The sequence below is a fragment of the Microtus pennsylvanicus genome, chromosome 6 (assembly GCF_037038515.1).
Source record: "Microtus pennsylvanicus isolate mMicPen1 chromosome 6, mMicPen1.hap1, whole genome shotgun sequence".
Classification (NCBI taxonomy): domain Eukaryota; kingdom Metazoa; phylum Chordata; class Mammalia; order Rodentia; family Cricetidae; genus Microtus; species Microtus pennsylvanicus.
The window spans coordinates 44,440,067-44,462,133 of NC_134584.1; the positions used below are offsets into that span (position 1 = coordinate 44,440,067).

The 22,067-nt window shown below is 36.7% G+C and overlaps 1 protein-coding gene across 11 annotated transcripts in view; it reads left to right on the forward strand.

The window, feature by feature from the left end:
* The window catches only part of Ipo11 (importin 11), a 159,543-nt gene that overhangs the window by 83,464 nt on the left and 54,012 nt on the right, over positions 1-22,067 (forward strand). For all 11 annotated transcript variants that reach the window (XM_075976109.1, XM_075976114.1, XM_075976117.1 and 8 more), the window contains 3 exons: positions 12,583-12,678; positions 13,338-13,451; positions 16,567-16,688. In XM_075976109.1, coding sequence (XP_075832224.1) covers positions 12,583-12,678; positions 13,338-13,451; positions 16,567-16,688 — 332 coding nt within the window. The remainder of the gene's footprint in view (positions 1-12,582; positions 12,679-13,337; positions 13,452-16,566; positions 16,689-22,067) is intronic.

The window sequence follows — 22,067 nt, forward strand, 5'->3', positions numbered from 1 at the left end:
TAATTTCTATCTATCTATCTATCTATCTATCTATCTATCTATCTATCTATCTATCTATCTATCTATCTATCTATCTATCTATCTATATGCAGTATTCTGCCTACTTATGTATTATAGGCCAGTAGAGGGCACCAGATCTCATTACTGATGGTTGTGAGCCACCATGTGGTTGCTGGGAATTGAACTCAGGACCTCTGGAAGAGCAGTCAGTGCTCTTAACCTCTGAGCCACCGCTCCAGCCCCAAGCTCTAATTTTTTTTCTTTTCTTTTCTTTTCTTTTCTTTTCTTTTCTTTTCTTTTCTTTTCTTTTCTTTCTCCCTCCCTCCCTCCCTCCCTCCCTCCCTCCCTCCCTCCCTCCCTGACAAGGTTTCTCTGTAGCTTTGGTACCTGTCCTGGAACTAGCTCTTGTAGACCAGGCTAGCCTTGAACTTACAGAGATCCACCTGCCTCTGCCTCCCAAGAAAGTTCTAATTTCTTAACTGTGTTTTCTGTCAAATAAGAGAATTAAATTCTGGTTAAACAAAGTCTTACTGTCTTTTTCCTTTTTCTTCCCTTCCTTCCTTCCTTCCTTCCTTCCTTCCTTCCTTCCTTCCTTCCTTCCTTCCTTCCTTTCTTCCTTTCTTTCTTTCTTTCGTTCCTTCTTTCTTCTTTCTTTTTTATTAGCTTTTAAATAGGGTTTCACTAGGTAGTTTTGGCTGTCCTGGAATTCACTATGTAGATCAGGCTGACTTCAAATTCAGAGATCCACCTGCCTCTGCCTCCTGAGTGCTAGGATTAAAGGTGTGTGCCACTACACCTAGCTAAATTCTACTCTCTGAACAATTACATTTATGGTGTAAATACCACAGCATTGTCTTAGATCTTCAAGGTAGATTTTCTACCAGTGAACTCATTATAAAAATGTTTATTTCCTATTAACTAATACATAGATGCTACAAATATAACAAAACCATTTATCACTTTGAGTGTATTATCTTTTCTTTGGTGACTACATACATATAAATTCTAGGTATTTGTGTGTGTGTGTGTGTGCATGTGATTGGTTTGACTTAAATTTCGTATATTTGGTATTATTGTTAATATATTCAGTCATTTACCCTGTGGGTCAGGAATTAGAAAAATTTTCTGAAAGCAGTTGACAGCAAATGCTTTTGTCTGTGAACTGTTTAGGTGTTATCTCAAGTATTCATTATTGATATTGGTTGTGAGTTATCACAATTAGAGAAAATTGTCATGGTATACTGATACTATCTATGTACTTTAAAGTATTTCATCTACTAGATACCTCTGTCTGTAAGTTTCTGCATTACCCACAGGTCAGAATCACTATGTGTAGATGGATATTTTTCTCTGTCCTGCCGGTCCCACTGGACCAGTTTCTCTCTGCACACCAGGGCCCCACAGCCGCTTATGAAATAAGCCCTCTGAGGCTTAATAACAGTTACAATTGTTTGGCCAATGGATCAGGGTTCTTACTGGCTAGCTCTCTCTTATAAATTAACCCGTTTCTAGTAATCTGTGTATCACCATGTGATTTTGGCTTACCAATGATTCCCTGGCATCTTGCTTCCCTGGCAGCTACATGGTGTCCCCCAGACTCTGACTTCTCTCCCTATCTTTGTTTTGATTTCCCGCCTAGATATATTCTGCCTGGCCACTGGCTAAAACAGCTTTATTCATCAACCAATAAGAGAAACACATAGTCACAGTATACAGAAAGACATTGTATATCAAATATGTGCTTTATTTTCTCTGATTTTAAAGGCAGCGTATTGATGCTTTTTTACATTAAAGATTTAGAGGCTTTGTATCAATCACACTGGTAGTTCACTTTGCCTGTGTCTTAGCTTCTCACCTGATCTGCTACTTAGAAGGCTCTTTACTATACTCTGGGCTTGGTTCTTTTGTTGTTTTTTTTCTTTTGTAGATATGTACATAGATGTATGTGTGTGCTGTATGTGTGTTGGGGATAGACTTGTCAGAGGACAACTTGCTTGAGTTGGTGTGTGTCTTCTCCCATGTGAATCCAGGACATTTGACCATGTCTGAAAACACCTTTACTTGCCAAGCCATTTTGTAAGCCCATGAATTTTAGCAGCCTGTAGTTATATAGTACTTAAATTAAGACTGTGTTAATTATACTCAGTATATTCTAAGTGCTTAAGAAGAAAAAGCTTCTCTTTCACATTTAAGTACTTTCCAGATCATAACTGAATTGAAAGGGTTTTTGTTTGTTTTTGTTATTATTTTCTAAGTAAAGCTTTTTTGCAATATTTGTAGTAAAGTAACTGTTGAAAGCTGACTTATGAATTATTTTTTATGAGCATTGTAAAATTTCAGTAAGAAAGATTTCAGGGAGTTTTAAGAATACTGTTTTCTTGTTGTTTGTTTATGATTGAACTCTTATAGAATAAGAGGACTGGTAGCATGACCAGTACTAGGTTAGAGTATTGGCCTCACTCCTCACAAAAGTTACTGTCTTCATACTGGAGAGAGAGAGAGAGAGAGAGAGAGAGAGAGAGAGAGAGAGAGAGAGAGAGAGAGACTTAAAATGGTGCCTAGCATGTAATAAGCTAATAAAAATGTTAGCTATTTTTATCTAGTTACAAAGCTGTCTCATTCTGTAGTTAGTCTTTGTGAAAAAAAGAAAAGCAGTCAAGTATACTTGTAGACTAATTTTATTTAGTGTTAGATCTCTGGCTGTAGAAAAATAAACCAAACCAAATGTTCTTTCTACATGATTTCTTCTAAATAAGTATTTATTGAAAATAAGCCTTTGAGGGCCTGGTTGAAATGGCTGATCAAGGTAATAGCCCTTGCTACCAAACCTGATGACCTAAATTGGATCCTGAGGACCCACATGGTGGAGGAAGAGAACCCACTCTCCAGAATTGTCCTCTCACTTCCACATATGTGTTGTTGCATGTGTGTACACACACAATAAGTAACGAAATAATAGATGAACCAAAAAGCAAAAATTAAAAAGCAATCTACTAAGTGAATTTGCCTTTTAAGGTAAGGCTAGTAATATAGCAAAAATATATATTATTGACAATTGTGTATCTAACTGGTTCTTTAAAATTAATTGATTATTGCTTTTCGGAATAACACAATCTTTAAAAAAATTTGTTATAAAGAACTCCAAACATAAATACTAAACACTTGCTTCATAATTTTAGTAACAAATCTATTTTTCATTGTGCTTGAAAATGGAAAAAGTAATGTCATCTATCTATTTCTTTTGTACTTTTTTGGTTGAATGAATCAATGCAGATAGTTATCTAAATATGGTAAAATTTTATAACATTTTATACAAAGTATAGATTAAAACAATTCAGTGCCAGCAGTAGATCCTAATACATTGTAAATACTTCAGTTATATATTGAGGACTTGATAATATGTGATTAATACTATTAAAAAAATACATGGCTATAGTTGAACCTTTGTTTTGAAGTCACAGAAATGAATTGATTTAATAAATGAATGTTAAGTACTAAGAATATGCTACTTAGCACAAATAAATCTCTTGAGCTTTTGATGTAAAATGGTTTGTTTATTTTATACCTGCATTTGTAGTCTGGAGTGTTCTCTCTCCCTCTTCTCTGTTGTAAAGGGTCTCTTTGTGTATACTTGGCTGTCCTGGAGTTTGGTATATAAGCCAATCTGGCCATGAACTCCCCGAGATCCTCTTACCTCTGCCTCTCAAGTGCAGGACTTAAAGGTGTGTGCCGCCATATCGGGCTAGATTCTCTTTCTTTATATAGCACGCTATATAACAGTCTTAATATATTTTTAGCTAAATGTCACCATTAGACTAATTTCTGATAATGTTTGCAAGTAGCTTCTTTGTTCTTTGAAGCTGAAAATTACAATTTTAAGAAAATTGGACAGAAGGACCAGTATTAGGAGTCAGTTATTTAGAGCAAAGGTAGACTTTACTCGTTAACTCAGTACAGATTATTTATATGGGCACAGTAGTATTCTAAAAATAATCAGATTGAAATTTTTAGCACTAGTTTAAGATGTGTTCGTACAAGTGTAGCATTTTGAATTTGGATATCTTGTTTTTCATATCCATACCCATATACATTATTAAACCAACTTCATGTACTTCATTGTGATAAGGCTTATGATGAATTAACTATTTTATTTTTTTATTTTGGTATTTTAAATTAACTATTTTGAATGTCTAGTTCTGTAATAATAGATGACAACACCATTTATGATGCCCTACATATCTCTAAGCACATAGCAGGTAGAGTACATTTATTCTTCATGTAAATATGATAGTGCTGTTGTTTTTTTCATTTTTGCAGACAAAAAATAAAGAACAGAGTTAAATAAATTGTTTATCCAAAGTCAGATAGCTAGTAGGTATTCGAGTCACGATATAGACATTCTTATGAATGTTAAGAGCCACATTCTTAGTAATATTTTTTGTTAAGTGTAGGGCTAGATCAAGACTGTTTTCTTAGGAAGAATTTAAAAACCTGCATTTTTGGTTTAAAAGCAATCTCTTGAAGGTATATGATGAAAATAAGTAGATTAAAAATTGAAGTGTAGCAAGTTCTATTTGTATTGGCACAATGCTGACTAAAAACACAGTCAGATGATTGAAGGCATGTTCAACCATGTAGTGAAATACTTTGCCAGTCTCAAATGAAGAAAACCTTCATAGCTCTACAGTGATTTTATTTTTTTGAGAATATAAGTCATAAATAGTCCAGATTTTTTTTTCTGTTTAAAGGGTGAAATGAAGTAGTGAACCAAATTAATAAAAGTAGTTATCAAGCAGAAGTAAGAATAGTTGAAAGCTAGCGTTTAGAGCAGTGTAGATGTTTTACATGATTTAACGTAATATAAGGGCTAATCTCCAGTACTGTGAAAACACAGTAAAAATAATAAATCAAAATTTAAAAGTTAGTAAAAACTTTTAAGAGAAAGTGTACATATTTATTATAATATTGTGGCAATCACCTAAGAATATATCAAGTAACTTGATATATAGTAAGTGTAGTGGATATAATATAAAAGCCAGAAGAAAAAGAGCTATCAATTTGACATTTTGTAATGGCACTGCTTTTAATAATACTGCTATTATTTTAAAATTTAAAAATTTGAGACTCTATCCATATATGCAGATACATGTGGTAGAAACAATGGTTATTAAGATCTATAATTTTCATTATATAAATATAGAATCGTTCTGTGTGATTTCCCACGTGTATCTCAAATTCAACATGTCAAAACAGAACACAATGTCATTGTTATTCTTGGTACCACAGTTTTGTTCAAATACAGGGCTGGGAAAAATGTAAGAATTGTGTATTTTGATCAACTTCTTTTTATGTTACCAGTTCTCCTTTTAAACCTTTCTTGTGACTACCTCAAAGTTAGACAGTGACATTTTTTCTACATAGTTTTTGTTGTTTTATTTTTGCAACAGGGTCTCACTATGAGCCCTAGCTGGCCTGAAACTGGCTGTGTAGAGCAGACTGACATTGAACTCACAGAGAGCTGACTGTCTCTATCAGGTGCTGGGATTAAAGGTATGCACCAGCATACCCAGCCCTCTGCAGAATACTTCAGGACTGTTACTTCTCTACCTGTGGTTCTGAGCCTCTTGACTTCAAAGACTTTTCCCTGAAGTATTTATTGCTTCTTTGTTCAATATTGGCTATAATTTATATGAAGACAATGTATAAATGATAGTGTTAGATTGTATTTAATATATGTGAATGTTTTTATGGATGCATCATAATTATCTAAACACACACAGGGATAATTGTTAAAACTATGAGATTCCCATTCTGTTTATTTTCCAAATACAAAGATGCAGTGATTCCTGTGAGTTCTTTAAGTTAACTTTAATATGCGTATTGCAGGATTTTATTTAGTCAGCTAGACGGACAAGGCTCCTTTAAAAAGCCTTAGCCATGGGGCAAACTGTGGGGCCACTGGCAGTGGGACCAGGATTTATCCCTACTGCTTGTACTACTTTTTGGAGGGAGGGAGGGAGGGCCTTGGTCCTTCCTCAAAGCAATGTGCCTTACCCTCTATGAGGAGTGGATGGGGGGTAGTGGAGGGAACTGGAAGAGGGAGCGGAAATTGGGATTGGTATGTAAAATTAAAAAAGATGGCTTTTAAAAAAATAAAATAAAAAAATATAAAATAAGAAAGGCCTTAGCCACACCCTTGCCAGACATTTTTTCTAATTTAGGCTTATATAGGGATAACCACTGGTGTTGCTTGTAGCTGATTAGTTTATTTATTTCTTCATATTTGCAAACAATACTTTTGAACTATTTCCTCATGAGTTATTTTATTTTATTGTTGTTTGGAAAGAGCTTTTATAGCATTTATACCCACCATGAACTGCTCAGGTCACTCTTTGTTTTTATTGCTTTATAAAATAATACCATTAAAAATTTCCACTTCCTCTCTTCCTCCCATTTCCCTCCTGCTCCCCCACTCACCCTCTCCCCTTCCCCCAGTCCTAAGAGAAGGCAGGGTACCCTGCCCTGTGGGAAGTCCAAGCCCCCCCCCCCCCAATCCAGGCTTAGGAAGGTGAGCATCCAAATAGACTAGGATCCCAAAAAGCCAGACCATGCAGTAGAGACAAATCCCAGTGCCATTATCATTGGCTTCTCAGTCAGCCCCCATTACCAGCCGCATTAAGAGAGTCCGGTTTGATCACATGCTCATTCAGTTCCAGTCCAGCTGACTTTGGTGAGCTTCCATTAGACCAGGCACACTGTCTCTGTGGGTGGATCAACCCCTCGCGGTCCTGACTTCCTTCTGCTCTTCAACTGGATCTTGGGAGCTCAGTCCATTGCTCCCATGTGGGTCTCTGTCTCTATCTCCCATCTGTCGCCAGACGAAGGTTCTATGGTGATATTCTAGAAAGTCATCAGTCTGACTATGGGACAAGGCCAGTTCAGGCACCCTCTCCTCTACTTCCCAAGGACCTAGCTGGGGGAATCCTCGTGGGCACCTGGGATCCCCTCTATAGCCAGGCCTCTTGCCAACCCTAAAATGGTTCCCTTAATGAAGATACCTTCTTCCCTGTTCCCATGTCTGCCCTTCCTCCATCTCAACCATCCTACTCCCCAAGCTCTCCCCAATCCTCTCCTCCCTTCTCTCTCCCCATCTCCCCTTCCTCCCACCCCACCCATACTTTTGCTGGCAATCTTATCTACTTCCAAGATCCAGGAGGATAAATATATGTTTTTCTTTGGGTTCACCTTCTTATTTAGCTTCTCTGGGATCACAAACTATAGGTTCAATGTCCATTGTTTATGGCTAGAATCTACTAATGAGTGAGTACATACCATATTCATATTTTTGGGTCTGGGTTATCTCACTCAGGATAGTGTTTACTATTTCCATCCATTTGCATGCAAAATTCAAGAAGTCGTTGTGTTTTACCGCTGAGTAGTACTCTAATGTGTATATATTCCACACTTTCTTTATCCATTCTTCCATTGAGGGGCATCTAGGTTGTTTCCAGGTTCTGGCTATTACAAACAATGCTGCTATGAATATCGTTGAACAAATGCTTTTGTAGTATGATTGGGCATCTCTTGGGTATATTCCCAAGAGTGGTATTGCTGGATCCTGAGGTAGGCTGACTCCCTATTTTCTGAGAAACCGCCACACTGTTTTCCAAAGTGATTGCACAAGTTTGCATTCCCACCAACAATGGATGAGTGTTCCCCTTACTCCACATCCTCTCCAGCATAGGTTATCATTGGTGGTTTTGATTTTAGCTATTCTGACAGGTATAGGAGGGTATCTCAAAGTTGTTTTGATTTGCATTTCCCTGATCACTAAGGAAGTTTCGCATGTCCTTAAGTATCTTTTGGTCATTTGAAGTTCTTCAGTTGAGAATTCTCTGTTCAGTTCAGTACCCCATTTTTTTAATTAGGTTATTTAGAATTTTAATGTCTAGTTTCTTGAGTTCTTTTATATATTTTGGAGATCAAATCTTTGTCTGATGTGGGGTTTGTGAAGATCTTCTCTTATTCAGTAGGTTGCCTTTTTGTCTTAATGACAGTGCCCTTTGCTTTACAGAAGCTTCTCAGTTTCAGTAGGTCTCATTTATTCATTGTTGCTCTCATTGTCTGTGCTACTGGGGTTATATGTAGGAAGTGGTCTCCTGTGCAGGCTACTTCCCACTTTCTCTTCTATCAGGTTTAGTGTGGTCAGATTTATATTGAGGTTTTTAATCCATTTGGAATTGAATTTTGTGCATGGTGATAGATATGGATCTATTTTCATTTTTCTACAGGTTGACATCCAGTTATGCCAGCACCATTTGTTGAAGATGCATTCTTTCTTCCATTGTAAATTTTAGCTCCTTTGTCAAAAATCAGGTGTTCATAGGTTTGTGGATTAATATCTGGGTCTTCAATTCGATTCCATTGGTCAATGTCTGTTTTTATGCCAATACCAAGCTGTTTTCATTACTGTAGCTCTATAATAGAGTTTGAAGTCAGGGATGGTAATGCCTCCGGAAGTTCCTTATTGTATAGGATTGTTTTGTCTATCCTGGATTTTCTTGTTTTTCCATATAAAGTTGATTATTGTTCTCTCAAGGTCTGTGAAGAATTCTGGTGGAATTTTGATGGGGATTGCATTGAATCTATAGATTGCCTTTGTTAGAACTGCCATTTTTACTATGTTGATCCTATTAATCCAAGAGCATGGGAGATCCATCCATTTTCTGGTATCCTCTTCAATTTCTTTCTTCAAAGACTTAAAGTTCTTGTCAAATAGATCTTTTACTTCTTTGGTTAGTGTTACCCCAAGATACTTTATGCTATTTGTGGCTATTGTGAAAGGTGATGTTTCTCTGATTTCCCTCTCTACTTCTTATCCTTTGTGTATAGGAGGGCTACTGATTTTTTTGAGTTGATCTTGTATCTTGCCACATCACTGAAGGTATTTAACAGCTGTAGGAGTTAACTGGTAGAGTTTTTGGGGCCACTTATGTACATTATAATATCATCTGCAAATAACGAAAGTTTGACTTCTTTCTTTTCAATTGAAATCCCTTGATCTCCTTATGTTGTCTTATTTCTATTGCTAGAACTACAAGCACTTTATTGAAGAGATATGGAGAGTGTGGACAGCCTTGTCTTGTTCCTGATTTTAGTGGAATGGCTTTGAGTTTCTCTCCACTTAATTTGATGTTAGCTGTCGGCTTGCTGTATATTGCTTTTATTATATTTAGGTATGATCCTTGTATCCCTAATCTCTCCAAGACCTTTATCAGAAAGGGCTGTTTAATTTTGTCAAATGCTTTTTCGACATCTAATGAAATGATCACATGGGTTTTTTCTTTCAGTTTATTTATATGATGGATTACATTGACAGATTTTCGTATGTTGAACCAGCCCTGCATCTCTGCAATGAAGCCTACTTGATCATAATGGATGATTTTTTTTTTTTGATGTGTTCTTGGATTCGGTTTGCTAGTATTTTATTGAGAATTTTTCATTGATGTTCATGAGTGAGTTTGGTCTGTAATTCTCTTTCTTGGTTGAGTCTTTGTGTGATTTTGGTATCAGGGTAATTGTAGCTTCTTAAAAGGAGTTTGGCAATGATTCTTCTGTTTCTATTATGTGAAACACATTAAGGAATATAGGTATTAGCTCTTCTTGTAAGTTCTCGTAGATTTCTGCATTAAAATCTGGGACTGTGCTTTTTGGGGTTGGGAGGTTTTTGATGACAGCTTCTTTTTCCTCGTGACTTATAGGTCTATTTAAATTGTTCACCTGGTCTTGATTTAATTTTGGTATTTGGTACTTATCTAAAAAGGTGTCCATTTCTTTTACATTTTTCAATTTTGTGGCATACGGGCTTTTGTAGTAAGACCTAATGATTCTCTGAATTTCCTCAGTGTATGTTGTTATGTCCCCCTTTTCATTTCTGATCTTGTTAATTTGAGTGTTCTTTCTCTGCCTTTTGATTAGTTTGGATAGGGGTTTGTCAATCTTGTTGATTTTTTTTTTTTTTCAAAGAACCAGCTCTTTGGTTTCATTGATTTTTCTGGATTGTTTTATGTGTTTCTATTTTGTTGATTTCAGCCCTCAGTTTGATTTTTTCCCGTCTTCTACTCCTCCTGGGTGAGTCTACTTTTTTTTTCTAGAGCTTTCAGGTGTGATTTTTAGTCTCTAATGTGAGCTTTCTCTGTTTTCTTTATGTGGGCACTTGGTGCTATGTACTTTCCTCTTAGCACTGCTTTCATAGTGTCCCATAGGTTTGGGTATTTTGTGTCTTTATTTTCGTTGAATTCAAGGAAGTCTTTAATTTCTTTATTTCTTCCTTGACCCAGGGGTGGTTCAGTAGTTGACTGTTCAGTTTCCATGAGTTTGTAGACTTTCTGGGAGTGGAATTGTTAAATTCTAATTTTATTCAATGGTGATATGATAAGACATAGGTGGTTACTACAGTTTTTTTGTATCTGTGGATTCTTGCTTTGTTACCGTGTATGTGTGTGATCAATCTTCGAGAAGGTTCCATGAGATGCTGAGAAGAAGGTATATTTTTTCCTGTTTGGGTGGAATGTTCTATAGATGCCTGTTAAGTCCATTTGATTCATTACATCTATTATTTCTCTTATTTCTCTATTAAGTTTCTGTCTGGTTGACCTGTCCATTGGTGAGAGAGGAGTGTTGAAATCTCCTACTATTAGTGTGTGGGGTTTGAATTCTGGTAATGTTTCTTTTACATATGTGGGTGCTTTTATATTAGGAGCATAGATATTCAGGATTGAGACTTCATTCTGATGAATTGTCCCTGTTATGAGTATAAAGTGTCCTTCTCCATCTCTTCTGATTGATTTTAGTTTGAAATAAATTTTGGTAGATATTAATATAGCCACACTTGCTTGTTTCTTAGGTCTGTTTGATTGGAAAACCTTTTCCCAACCCTTTACTCTGAGGTAGTGTCTGTCTTTGAGGTTGAGGTGTGTTTCTTGTAAACAGCAGAATGTTGGATCCTGTTTTCGTATCCATTCTCTTATCCTGTGCCTTTTCATAGGTGATTGATATAGGGTAAATAAAGAAAGCCAGTATCCAGGAAGATGTCCCGCTAGATGGCCAGAAAAGTTTAGGTAATTGGAGGGGGCCTGGACTCCGTTCCCCGAGATTGTTCGGCTGGGCAGCCACTCACTCACCACTCTGGATGGATCTCCTCATTACAGAAGCAGGGCCTTTTTCCCTCATGAGTTATTAATGATAGAATATATTTATGACTTTTTTTCACCTCCATCCAGGTAAAGTTAACTCATGTTTCTTGCTAGATCTGTATTTAGTATTTTAGATGTTTTTCTGCCCAAAGTGAGATGTGTAATTAGTGGTGATTATTGTCTCCCATATAACTTGACCTTTTGAATTCTGGGAGATTAGCAAAGATCCTTTTTTAATATAGATTTTGGTCAACCTATAACAGAGGCTTCAGCTTTGTATGTTTTAGATACAACAGCTATTGGTTACTTTACTATCCTTGAAAATCTGTCTTCCAGGGCTCATTGACGACTCCTCTCAGCCCCTTCTTTAATAGAGTTGTGGCCTTTCTCGTATTCTGTGTTCTGAAACTTTACTGAGCTTGAGTTATTTTTTTTATATGTGGGATAAATATATAATGTGTCCCTTTAGTTCTAGACTCAGTCTCACATAATATTCTCTATATATTCATTGGTCTTTGGACACGTGGAGTTTTCAGTGGACTTTCCTCCAGTATTCTTTTCTTCTTCCTTTTTAGTCTTTATTGTCTTTCACCTTATGTTTAGCTTTGCCTTTCTCCTTTCCAAAGGTATATGGTTCTGCTCTTTTGCTGTGCTTTTTAGATGGCAGAAGTGAAGAAGTGGTGTATGATGTGCCTCTGGGCGTTTCTTAGCCCCTTAGTATGTAGCTTTTCCTGAGCTTGATGAGTCACTAAAGTAAAATATATGTGCATTATTCCTGATAACTTATTGGTAAATCTAAAGGTAGATTCATTTTTAGCAGTAATGGTATCATAACCAGTTTTTCCACTAAAAAAACCTTTTTTTTTTGGTTGGGTGTGATGAGGCACATCTGTAATTCTAATATTCAAGAGGCAGAGGCAGAATCAATAATTTGAAGGTGTCTTGGCCTACATAGCAAGATCCTGTCTCAAAGAGCCAGAGAAACAAAAACAAACCAATCAGAGCTAAATATAACAAAACTCAACACCACTACAGAAGAGTGATTGAGATGTCTTTTGCTGCATTTGTTTGTGGGACATTTTAAGGATGTGTGTTTATAATGCATTGGTCAGAACTTCTTAAACTACATGTGTCTGTGTTACGAGAGTATGATTAAATGTGATTGAAAAATGTATTGCTGTGCCTAAAACCTGTTTATTTTATATCAAATTATAATTTTTAATAGATTATTTTGTGGAAGTTTGTCTAGTGTCAGGAAATTGCATATCTCATGAATGTGCTTTCAAGTTTCTTCTGTTACTTAACTTACTGACTTTTACTAATCTGTTTTTGGTATGAAACAATGAATTGTACTGTTGAATATTACCATGTGTCTTTCTGGTTTTAGGTTTTGGAAAATACCTTTAAAGTGAATCCAGTATTAGGCCCACAGATGTTTCAACCAATTCTGCCCTATGTTTTCAGAGGTGTTATTGAAGGCGAGGTAAGATTCCTTTAAGCTTCTGGGGATAACATTGTACTCCAGGTTGTAGCTTTAATTATTCTTCTTTTGCATAGGAAAAACTATCTTTTTCTCATTGATAATTGTGAAAGAAAAGGTTTATTACTGGATCATATTTAATTGGTTAAAATTTGAGGATAGTTACAAAATTTGCCATTTGTTTTCTTGTATAAAAAGTATAGATTTTTGTGTCTGTTTTAGTGTAGATGAGTGTGCATGCGTGTGTGTGTGTGTGTGTGTGTGTGTGTGTGTGCGCGTGCGCGTGTGTGGCTTGTGAACAAGCTCTCATCTTTATGCTTGTACAGCAGACAATTTACCCAGTGAATCATCTGTCCAGTCCCTAATTTCAGCTCCTAAATAACCTGTGTAACAATAAGTAGTAGTGATATAAATATTCATAAATAAATTATACATTATAAATATATAACACACATATAGTCTATAATTATTTAGAAAATTTTTTAAGAAGTCAAGAAATATTGATAGTTGATGCTGCATAGAGCAACACAAAGTAGAATGTCAGTTTATATCCCTGAAGGAGAATGTTATTTTTTATCCTGTTTGTACTGTATTATTGATTTGTTTTTCAGTTATACCCGTTTTTAACATGATTTTATATGCCTGGTATTTTAATTGTGCAGAGGTATCCAGTAGTGATGTCCGTCTATCTTGCTGTTATGGGTCGAGTGTTACTACAAAATGCCAGTTTCTTTTCTTCACTTCTAAATGAGATGGGCCGTGAATTTAATCAGGAGGTAAGAATCTGCATACTTAAATTAAAAAACATTATATAAGACTGCATATTTAAATTTTTTATTTAAAAGTTTTTTTTTTTTTTCATTTTACCAACTAACCACAGTTCCCTCGGCCTCCCCTCCTCCTTCTTCCACTCACTTTTCTCCCCCTCTCCACTCCTCAGAAATGGTGAGACTTTTCTGGGGAATCAACAGAGTCTGCAATATCAAGTTGGGACAGGACCAAGCCCCTCCCCCTGTATCAAGGCTGAGCAAGGTAGCCATCCATAAGGAATGGACTCCAAAAAGCCAGTTCATGCACTAGGGATAAATCCTGGTCCCACTGCTAGTGGACCCACAGATTGCCTAAGCGACAGAACTGTCACCCACATTCAGAAGGCATAGTTCAGTCCTAGATAGGTTTCCCAGCTCTCATTCCAGAGTCAGCGAGCTTCCCTAGCTCGGGTGAACTGTCTCTGTGGGTTTTCCCATCACGATCTTGACCCCTTTTGCTAGTATAATCCCTCCTTCCTCTCTTTAAATGAACTCTTGGAGCTCAGCCCAGTGCTTAGCTGTGGATCTCTGCATCTGCTACCATCAGGTACTGGATGAAGGTTCTGTGATGACTATTGGGGTGATCACCAATCTAATTACAGGAAATGGGCAGTTCAGGCACCCTCACCACTATTGCCAGGAGTCTTAGCTGGGATCATCCCCCCTAGGAGTTTCCCTAGCACCAGATTTCTCCCTAACCCCATGGCTCCCTCTATCAAGATAGCTCTTTCATTGCTCTCCCTCTCTGTCCCTCCCCCAATTCAACCTTCCTGTTCTTTCATGTTCTTCTGTTACCTCCTCTTCACCCTCTCCCCATACACTTCAGTTTACTCAGGAGATCTTATCTATTTCTCCTTCCCAGGGGCATCCATGCATGTCTCTCTTAGGCCTCTCCTTGTTACCTAGCTTCTCAGGGGTATGAATTGTATCCTGGCTATCCCGGTGACATGGGGGAATTGAGTAATTGTGACGGGGCTATAGTGCCCCACAAAGCTGAAATATTTGTTACTTGACCCTTTACTAGAAAAAGTTGCTGACTCCTCATATCCAAATTGCTTATTGAGTAAGCTCCCTGCTGTGCAGTTTACTATTAAAAGTTGGTGTTTATTAAATATTTTATAATAAATGGAATGTGTTTAAATAAAATTACATTGAAATATTTGGTTTTGCTGATTCAATTTTTATTAAATTTGGTCTATCAAGTTAGCCTCATTTTTATCAGTTACTTTATCTTTTCATTATTTGTTTTTGAAATAATGTCTTGCTCTGTGGACAACTAACAAATTCGTAGGCTAGCCTAGTCTCAAATGCACAACTCTACTGCCTCAACTCTCAAGTGCAAGACTATGGGCGTGAGCCACTACACCTGGCCTATTAATTACACTTGAAAACTAAGACTCATAGTTACTTTTACAATAGTGTGATTTGCTTTTTAAATTTTGCTTACCATATATTCCTGTAAACATCTTCACAGCATGTGGACCATTTGTTTCCAAATTAGATATGAAGACATGGTAGTTATAAACCAGACTGTCTGGATCCAATGTCATAGTCTTACAGTGCTCTAGACCAAAACCATCCCAACTGTCCTAGTTAGGAAGTGATTAGGTTTAAACAAAATCATATGAATTCATGTCCTAATACTTTAGTAACTATTAAAAATAACATACAAGGCCTAGAGTTGGCTCAGTGGTTAAGAGTGCATACTGTTCTTGCTGAGGACCTGAGTTCAGTTTCCATCACCCACACTAGTGGCTCACAACTGTCTATAACTCCAACTCTGGGGAATCCAAGACCCTTTCCTGGCATACATGTACACAAACCCCCGCACAGACACATGCATGCATACATAAGTAAAAATCTTTTAAAAATACATAGAAAGTCAATGTCATGTTTAATTCCACTTTTAAGTGTTAAAATTGCTGACAAATGGAAGTAAAGTTTGCCTGTTGGATAAGTCTCAAATTTTTAAATGATAATATTGTATAAGATATATGCGCTTTAATTTCCTGTTCCACCTGACTCTGGGTTGTACTTTAAGCATGGGCATTAAGAAGAGGATTACAACGCTAGAACTAGGAACTGAGCTGAGCTGAGTTCTTGAAGCACCTTGTGAAATGTTGCTGTTTCAATAATTTTAAATAGTCCTTGAGTTCACTGTACCATCTCAGGTGTAAAACATAGGGAACTCAAATGTAAAAAGATTTTAAACTATTAACTGCTTGCCTGTTAGAAAGTGTGACTGTTAACTAGGATCTTATAGTAGAGAAGAATGGAATGAAAGGTTGATTTTATGTGACTGGATTTTTAAGGTAGAGGTTTGACATTAAATATTTATTTCTCTAAAGGTGATAGAACTATAAAAGTATTTATAAATAAACCCAATAAAATAAATCATTTAATGTACATAATCAGTTTTGTTGATCTTTACTGGAGAGAGAAGGGCGGCTATCAATGGGCAGCTCACTGTAAATTTTAACTCTACAAGCTCCGTTCTCAGCAGTATCTACCCTTGTGTTGGGACGCGCCAGGAGCATCTTTGCCTGGCTTAGTCAGCACCCTGACCCAGTCATCCCTGCCATTCAGTACTTTGTGCTTAGTGTACCTTTAGTGTTTTCTAGCTGTTACGGGGAATCATTTACTTCTTCTTTTTTTTTTTTTGAGATTCAGCCTGTTGGGATTGCAGCTAGTCTGGTTCTTTGAGAGGAGGTTTAGCAAATCAGACTGGCAAATTTACAGAACACTAAAGAGTAATCATTCAACTGAAAAAAAAAATCAACTATCATTTAAATACAAACATGTGTCCTTTTTCCAGTGTTCCAGGAAAAATGGTCTTGATTGATTTATTAAATAATGTTACTCATTGGCTACATAGAGGTTTTTAATACATTTATTTGTCTCTCGTGATCAGCTGGAATCAATTTTGGTTTTTCTTATTCTCCAGACCAAAGCTTGTCTCAAATTCCATCAGTTTTGTGTTTGTGTAATTGAACTTTAACCATGTCTTAGCTTTTAGATGTTAGCAGCACTTACTCATGTGTAAATAACATTTCAAATATTGAGATTTTTTTTTTTCTTCCAGATGGACCAGCTTTTAGGAAATGTGATTGAAATGTGGGTTGATCGATTGGACAACATTACGCAGCCTGAAAGGAAGAAGCTTTCAGCCTTGGCTTTGCTTTCACTTCTGCCTTCTGATAACAGGTAAAGAATGGCAGGTCCGTTCTCCTTTTCTTTTCTTTCTTTCACACACACACATGGATATATATGCACATATATATATAATATATTTATGTTTATGATCATTTTGCCTGTGTATGTGTCTGTGCATCATGTGTGTGAGATACTCTTTGGAGGCCAGAAGAGGGTGTGGGTTCTAGGAACCCAGGTCCTCTGGAAGAGCAGCCTGTGCTATTAAACACTGAGCCATTTTTCCAACCTAAAGCTGGTTTCTTTTAAAACATAGTTTGGTGTGGTCTGTTATACTTATAATCCCAGCATTCTGGAGGCTAAGGCAGCCAGGGCTATAGCAAGAATACCATAAAGGAAAAAAAGAGTAAATAATAAAATAATTATTCAGGTGTCTTTGAGTGTCCAAGATGCATGCTTGCTGAGCCCAAAGTTGAGTGTTAAGCGCAGATGGCAAGTTCTCAGGGGTTTTTTGTTTGTTTGTTTATGTTTTGTTTTTGTTTTTTGGCTATCTTCACTGTTGAAGCAATTCTACAAGAAACCCCCACTCCCATATTTAGTTTGAATTTTTAAAGTCATAAAAGCAGTTCTGTAGACTTGATAATGTATGAGAAAGATGATTTTAATATCCTAGATCTTTATAGTTTAGGGAATTTCTAAAGAATCATTGCCTAATAATGAATTAATGGCATGAGTGCACTGTTTTGTTTTTGGTTTTTTTTGCAGTTGTTCAGTACAACTTCCTGTGTCCCTTCTATTTTAACAGTTTCATAGCTAAAATAATTTTCAAATTCTGGATGTTCAGTTTGAATTTCTCTCTTTTTAAAAGTCTTTATTATTTACACATAGAGAGTAATATTACTCTCAGCTGATTATTTTTAATGAAAATAATCTCTGGGCTTATTTACATATACTTTCTTTTAATGCTTTCAAAATAAATTTATTTAAAAGGCATAGGATAAACTAAAACTATATCTTGTAGAAATAAATAATAGATGTCTTCTGGTGTTTGCTTTCTAAATTGGTCATCCATTTTTGAACTTCAGAAATATTTAATACAGATATTTTTAAGAGCTTCACACAGACGTGTTTTTTGAGATGATGAAGTGCTTTAAAAATCTGAATTTTGGGGCTGGAGAGATGGCTCAGAGGTTAAGAGTACTGGTTGCTCTTCCAGAGGTCCTGAGTTTAATTCCCAGCAACCACATGGTGGCTCATAGCCATTCATAATGAGACCTGATGCCCTCTTCTGGCCTGCAGACATACATGCAGGCAGAACACTGTATACATAATAAATAAATCATTAAAAAAAAAAAGAAGAATTTGAATTTCCACCGGGCAGTGGTGGTGCAAGCCCTGCACTCAGGAGGAGGCAGAAGCAGCGGATCTCTGTGGGTTCGAGGCCAGCTTGGTCTACAGGAGCTAGTTTTCAGGACAGGCTCAAAAACTACTGACAAACCCTGTCCAAAATAAAAAAAAAGTAAGGTAGTTGAGTGATATCAACTGGTATTAGTAAAGCCACAAAATGTGTGCGTATGTGTTTCGCTTTCTTAGAAAATGTTTTATAATCAGATTTTCTGAAAATGAGATTTACTATGCTTTGATTGGGCATACTTTTAACTATACTTTTCGCAAAAATAGTGTATGCAGTGTTTTATTTGGGAATTCAATTTTATGAATTTTCCAAGTCATATATTTTTATAAACTTCTTAAAGCTTTTGTTATTTTTTTTTTTTTTTTACTTTTTTCCCTTCATATATTCATTTGTTTGAAGGCAATGTCTGACTGTGTTGCACTGGCTGGCCTCAAACTCAGTGTATGGACCAGGCTGCCATTGATCCTCCACTTCCTCCTCTTGCCTCCTGCAATTCCAAGTGTATGACACCACCCCCGGATGTTTGAGTGATTTTTTTAATACATTAGACTGTTGTTTTCTTTTTAAATCGTTGCTGCCTTTTAATCCATGACTGTCCTATCAGCAGCTGCAACTCCATGGTAACCGCAGCATGAGGGAATTCTGTTCTCTTAGGCACCGAATCTTTGGAAGCTACTAAGGGAGTTTAATCTTAATCTCTGTCCCTCTAAAGAACTCAAGATTCAAATGTTGAGGTGAAATTCTGCTCCTCAGAGAGGCCAAAGAGCAGGTAGCTCACCTAGTTCACCTTTTCTCCCTCATGCATGCTCCAGAGGCCCCTGTGCTTCTCCTCATCCCTCCTTAACAATCTTTTTCTACCTGGCTCCTCCCTGCCACTTTCTGTCAAATAGTTGCTGACTCAGCCTTCTGACTGCAGGTGAATTTTATTTAATTAACACATTTATTTTATTAAACACATCTTTGTATCATTAAACAAATGTTCCAGAGCATAGACAAAAGTAATACACTTTAAAATATAATATTCTACAGCATTAGACTAGTATTTTTAGTTAAAAAAGTAGGTTCCAAAGAGCAATATTTTGTTGTCTAATTAAGAAAAAGGCAACAAAGATAGGTGCTTTATAAAAAAAAAGCAGGCTCTGATGGGCTCACAGGGTAGGAGGCTAGAAGTTCAAAATCTTGTAGACTCTCCTCTTTCTGTCTCCTGCCTTATGACTTATGATTTGACTGACCTCATTGTTCCTAAGTGAATAATTGGCATAATAGACTTAAATTTTCATCTTTAAAAAATGCATTTATTAGCCGGGCGGTGGTGGCGCACGCCTTTAATCCCAGCACTCGGGAGGCAGAGGCAGGCGGATCTCTGTGAGTTCGAGGCCAGCCTGGTCTACAAGAGCTAGTTCCAGGACAGGAACCAAAAGCTATGGAGAAACCCTGTCTCAAAAATCCAAAAATAAACAAATAAATAAAAAAGATAAAAAATGAGTTTATTTTTGTTTTAAATTTACTACGGATGTAAGGCCATTTTCATGCAAGTATATAATGTTCTTGAAGATGTTGCTTCATTTTCATCTTTTGGAGTAAAATGAGTCTTTTGTAGTATTTTATTCATAAATCCATTTTTTTGTTTTGTTTTTCGAGACAGGGTTTCTCTGTAGCTTTGGAGCCTGGCCTGGAACTCCCTTTGTAGACCAGGCTGGTCTCGAACTCCCAGAGATCCGCCTGCCTCTGCCTCCCGAGTGCTGGGATTAAAGGCGTGCGCCACCACCGTAAGTGTAAGAGAAAGATTTTGAGGCAAGAATCTCTCTCTCTTTCTCTTCTTTTCTTTCTGTCCTTGGGGCTGAAATCCTGGCCCTCAAACATGCTGGATATTCTACACTGATCTAAGCATCCAGCTCCTTCAGCTTGTTCTTTCTAGCAGCTTAATCTCATGGGAACTAATTGGTGTCCCCAATAAAAAACTACATTTATGTCTTCCACGGGTAGTGTCCCTTGTGGTCTTATCACCTTCCCTAGATGCCATCTGCCTCTAGACATCATTTTATGGAGACCTTTTCACTCTTGGTAGTGGAAGCATGTTTTAATATGTTCTGCTGAGCTATTCCTTCCTTGAGGAGCTTACCTGATACAAAGACTTCTGACGTATAGTTGATTGATTGTTTTGTACTGATTGACTCTTTTGAATGCCATGAAAATCATTTGTAAACATATATACTTTGGTGCATCCTTCCTGTATATTAATTGTGTTAAGCAGTTCATGGTAAGGAGCTAGTGGAAATTTCTTGTTTACATTAATGTTACTGTTTATGCTGCTATATTTGGGTTCAGAATGGAAAATACATAGATTTAATGCTCATTTTTTAAAATAAGTATTCTACCAAAAGAAACATGTTTAAATTATTGAGTGCATAGTATTATTTTTGCATCACCAAACTTTCTGCTGCCTGGCGATGTCATTTTCAAAGGGACATTGAAATACTCCGTGCCTGTGCAAGCAAACAGTAATGTTGGATTTGGTATTTATAAAGGCACTATGTATTCTATTAGGTTTTTAATAAATTAATTGTTTTTTTTTTGGCCCAGTGTGTGTGCCACGGCAGGTGCGTAGATATGAGAGGACAGCTTGGAAATTGGTTTCTCTTCTTCAACAGTATGGGTCCTGTGAACTGAATGTCGGCTTTGGTGGCAGATGCCTCTACCTGCTCTGCCATCTTCCTGCCCCTGGTTTATTGGTTTTTCTGTCTAGCTGAATTTCATTCAGTTTGTGCAGACACCGATAGAGTTGTTTTCTTTCAGTGTACATTTTGTTTAAAGTTTTAACTTAGGGACTGTATTCGTAAGGAATTTTCTATAAAGGACATGTTGCTATTTGGAAGAAAAATTAAAAATTATAATGCTGTACTAACTTAAGAACACATTTCTTTTGGTAGAATTCAATAATTTTATGTAATTTCAAAAAGGCTATTTGTCGTTACTGAAAGCGAATTGACTAAACTAGTGGCGCTCTTCACCCCTGAAATTCATAGTTAAGGCAGCACAGAGAAACCACTGAAGTGGACAGGTAACAGAGGAGAGGGGAACTAATGTGTTCTGATCTTGTGTTTCTCCTACTTCTTTATTCTGAATTTAATAGACTTGTCCTGTAATTCTTTCCTACTTGATCTGTGAGATTTAATTGAAAATAGAGTGTATAGTGCTCCCTGTTACTTTGTATTTTACTGATAATACTAAAAAAAATCGTTAAAAGCCAGAAATCAATGACTAAACAATATATAAAAATTTCATTCAACTCTATAAGTCTATTTTATTTATTTACTTGTGTAAGGGGATATGTGTGTGTTTTATATAGCATATACATTAAGGTCACAAGACAGTTTTGAGAGTTGGTTCTCTCTTTTCACTTCAAGTCGGAGTTTCTTTTTTTTCCCTGACATGCTGTATACTTCAAGTTAGCTGGCTTGAAAAATTCTAGATGATTCTCTAGTTTCCATCTCCCATCTCTCTATGGAAGTACTGAGATTAGGGATGGATACACTGTGCCTGGCTTTTTTTTTTCCCCCCCATGGATTCCGGAAACCAGCTCAAGTTATGAGGCTAGTATGCCAAGCACTTTCATTTGCTGAGTTGTCTGGCTGACCCCTAAATCTTCATTTAAATAAAAATTTTATTAGATTCAGATTCCATTTTAAAACTAAAGTATTTAAATGAATTCACACATTTATAGAGTATGAAAAGTAATTACTCTTCCCAGCTCTGTGTGTGCATACCTGTTTGTGTACCTGTGTACATGTATGAAAACCAGAGTTCAGCTGTGGACTTGTTTCTCAGTCTCTCCACTAGCCCTGTAGAGTTCAGCTGTGGACTTGTTTCTCAGTCTCTCCACTAGCCCTGTAGAGTTCAGCTGTGGACTTGTTTGTCAGTCTCTCCACTAGCCCTGTAGAGTTCAGCTGTGGACTTGTTTGTCAGTCTCTCCACTAGCCCTGTAGAGTTCAGCTGTGGACTTGTTTCTCAGTCTCTCC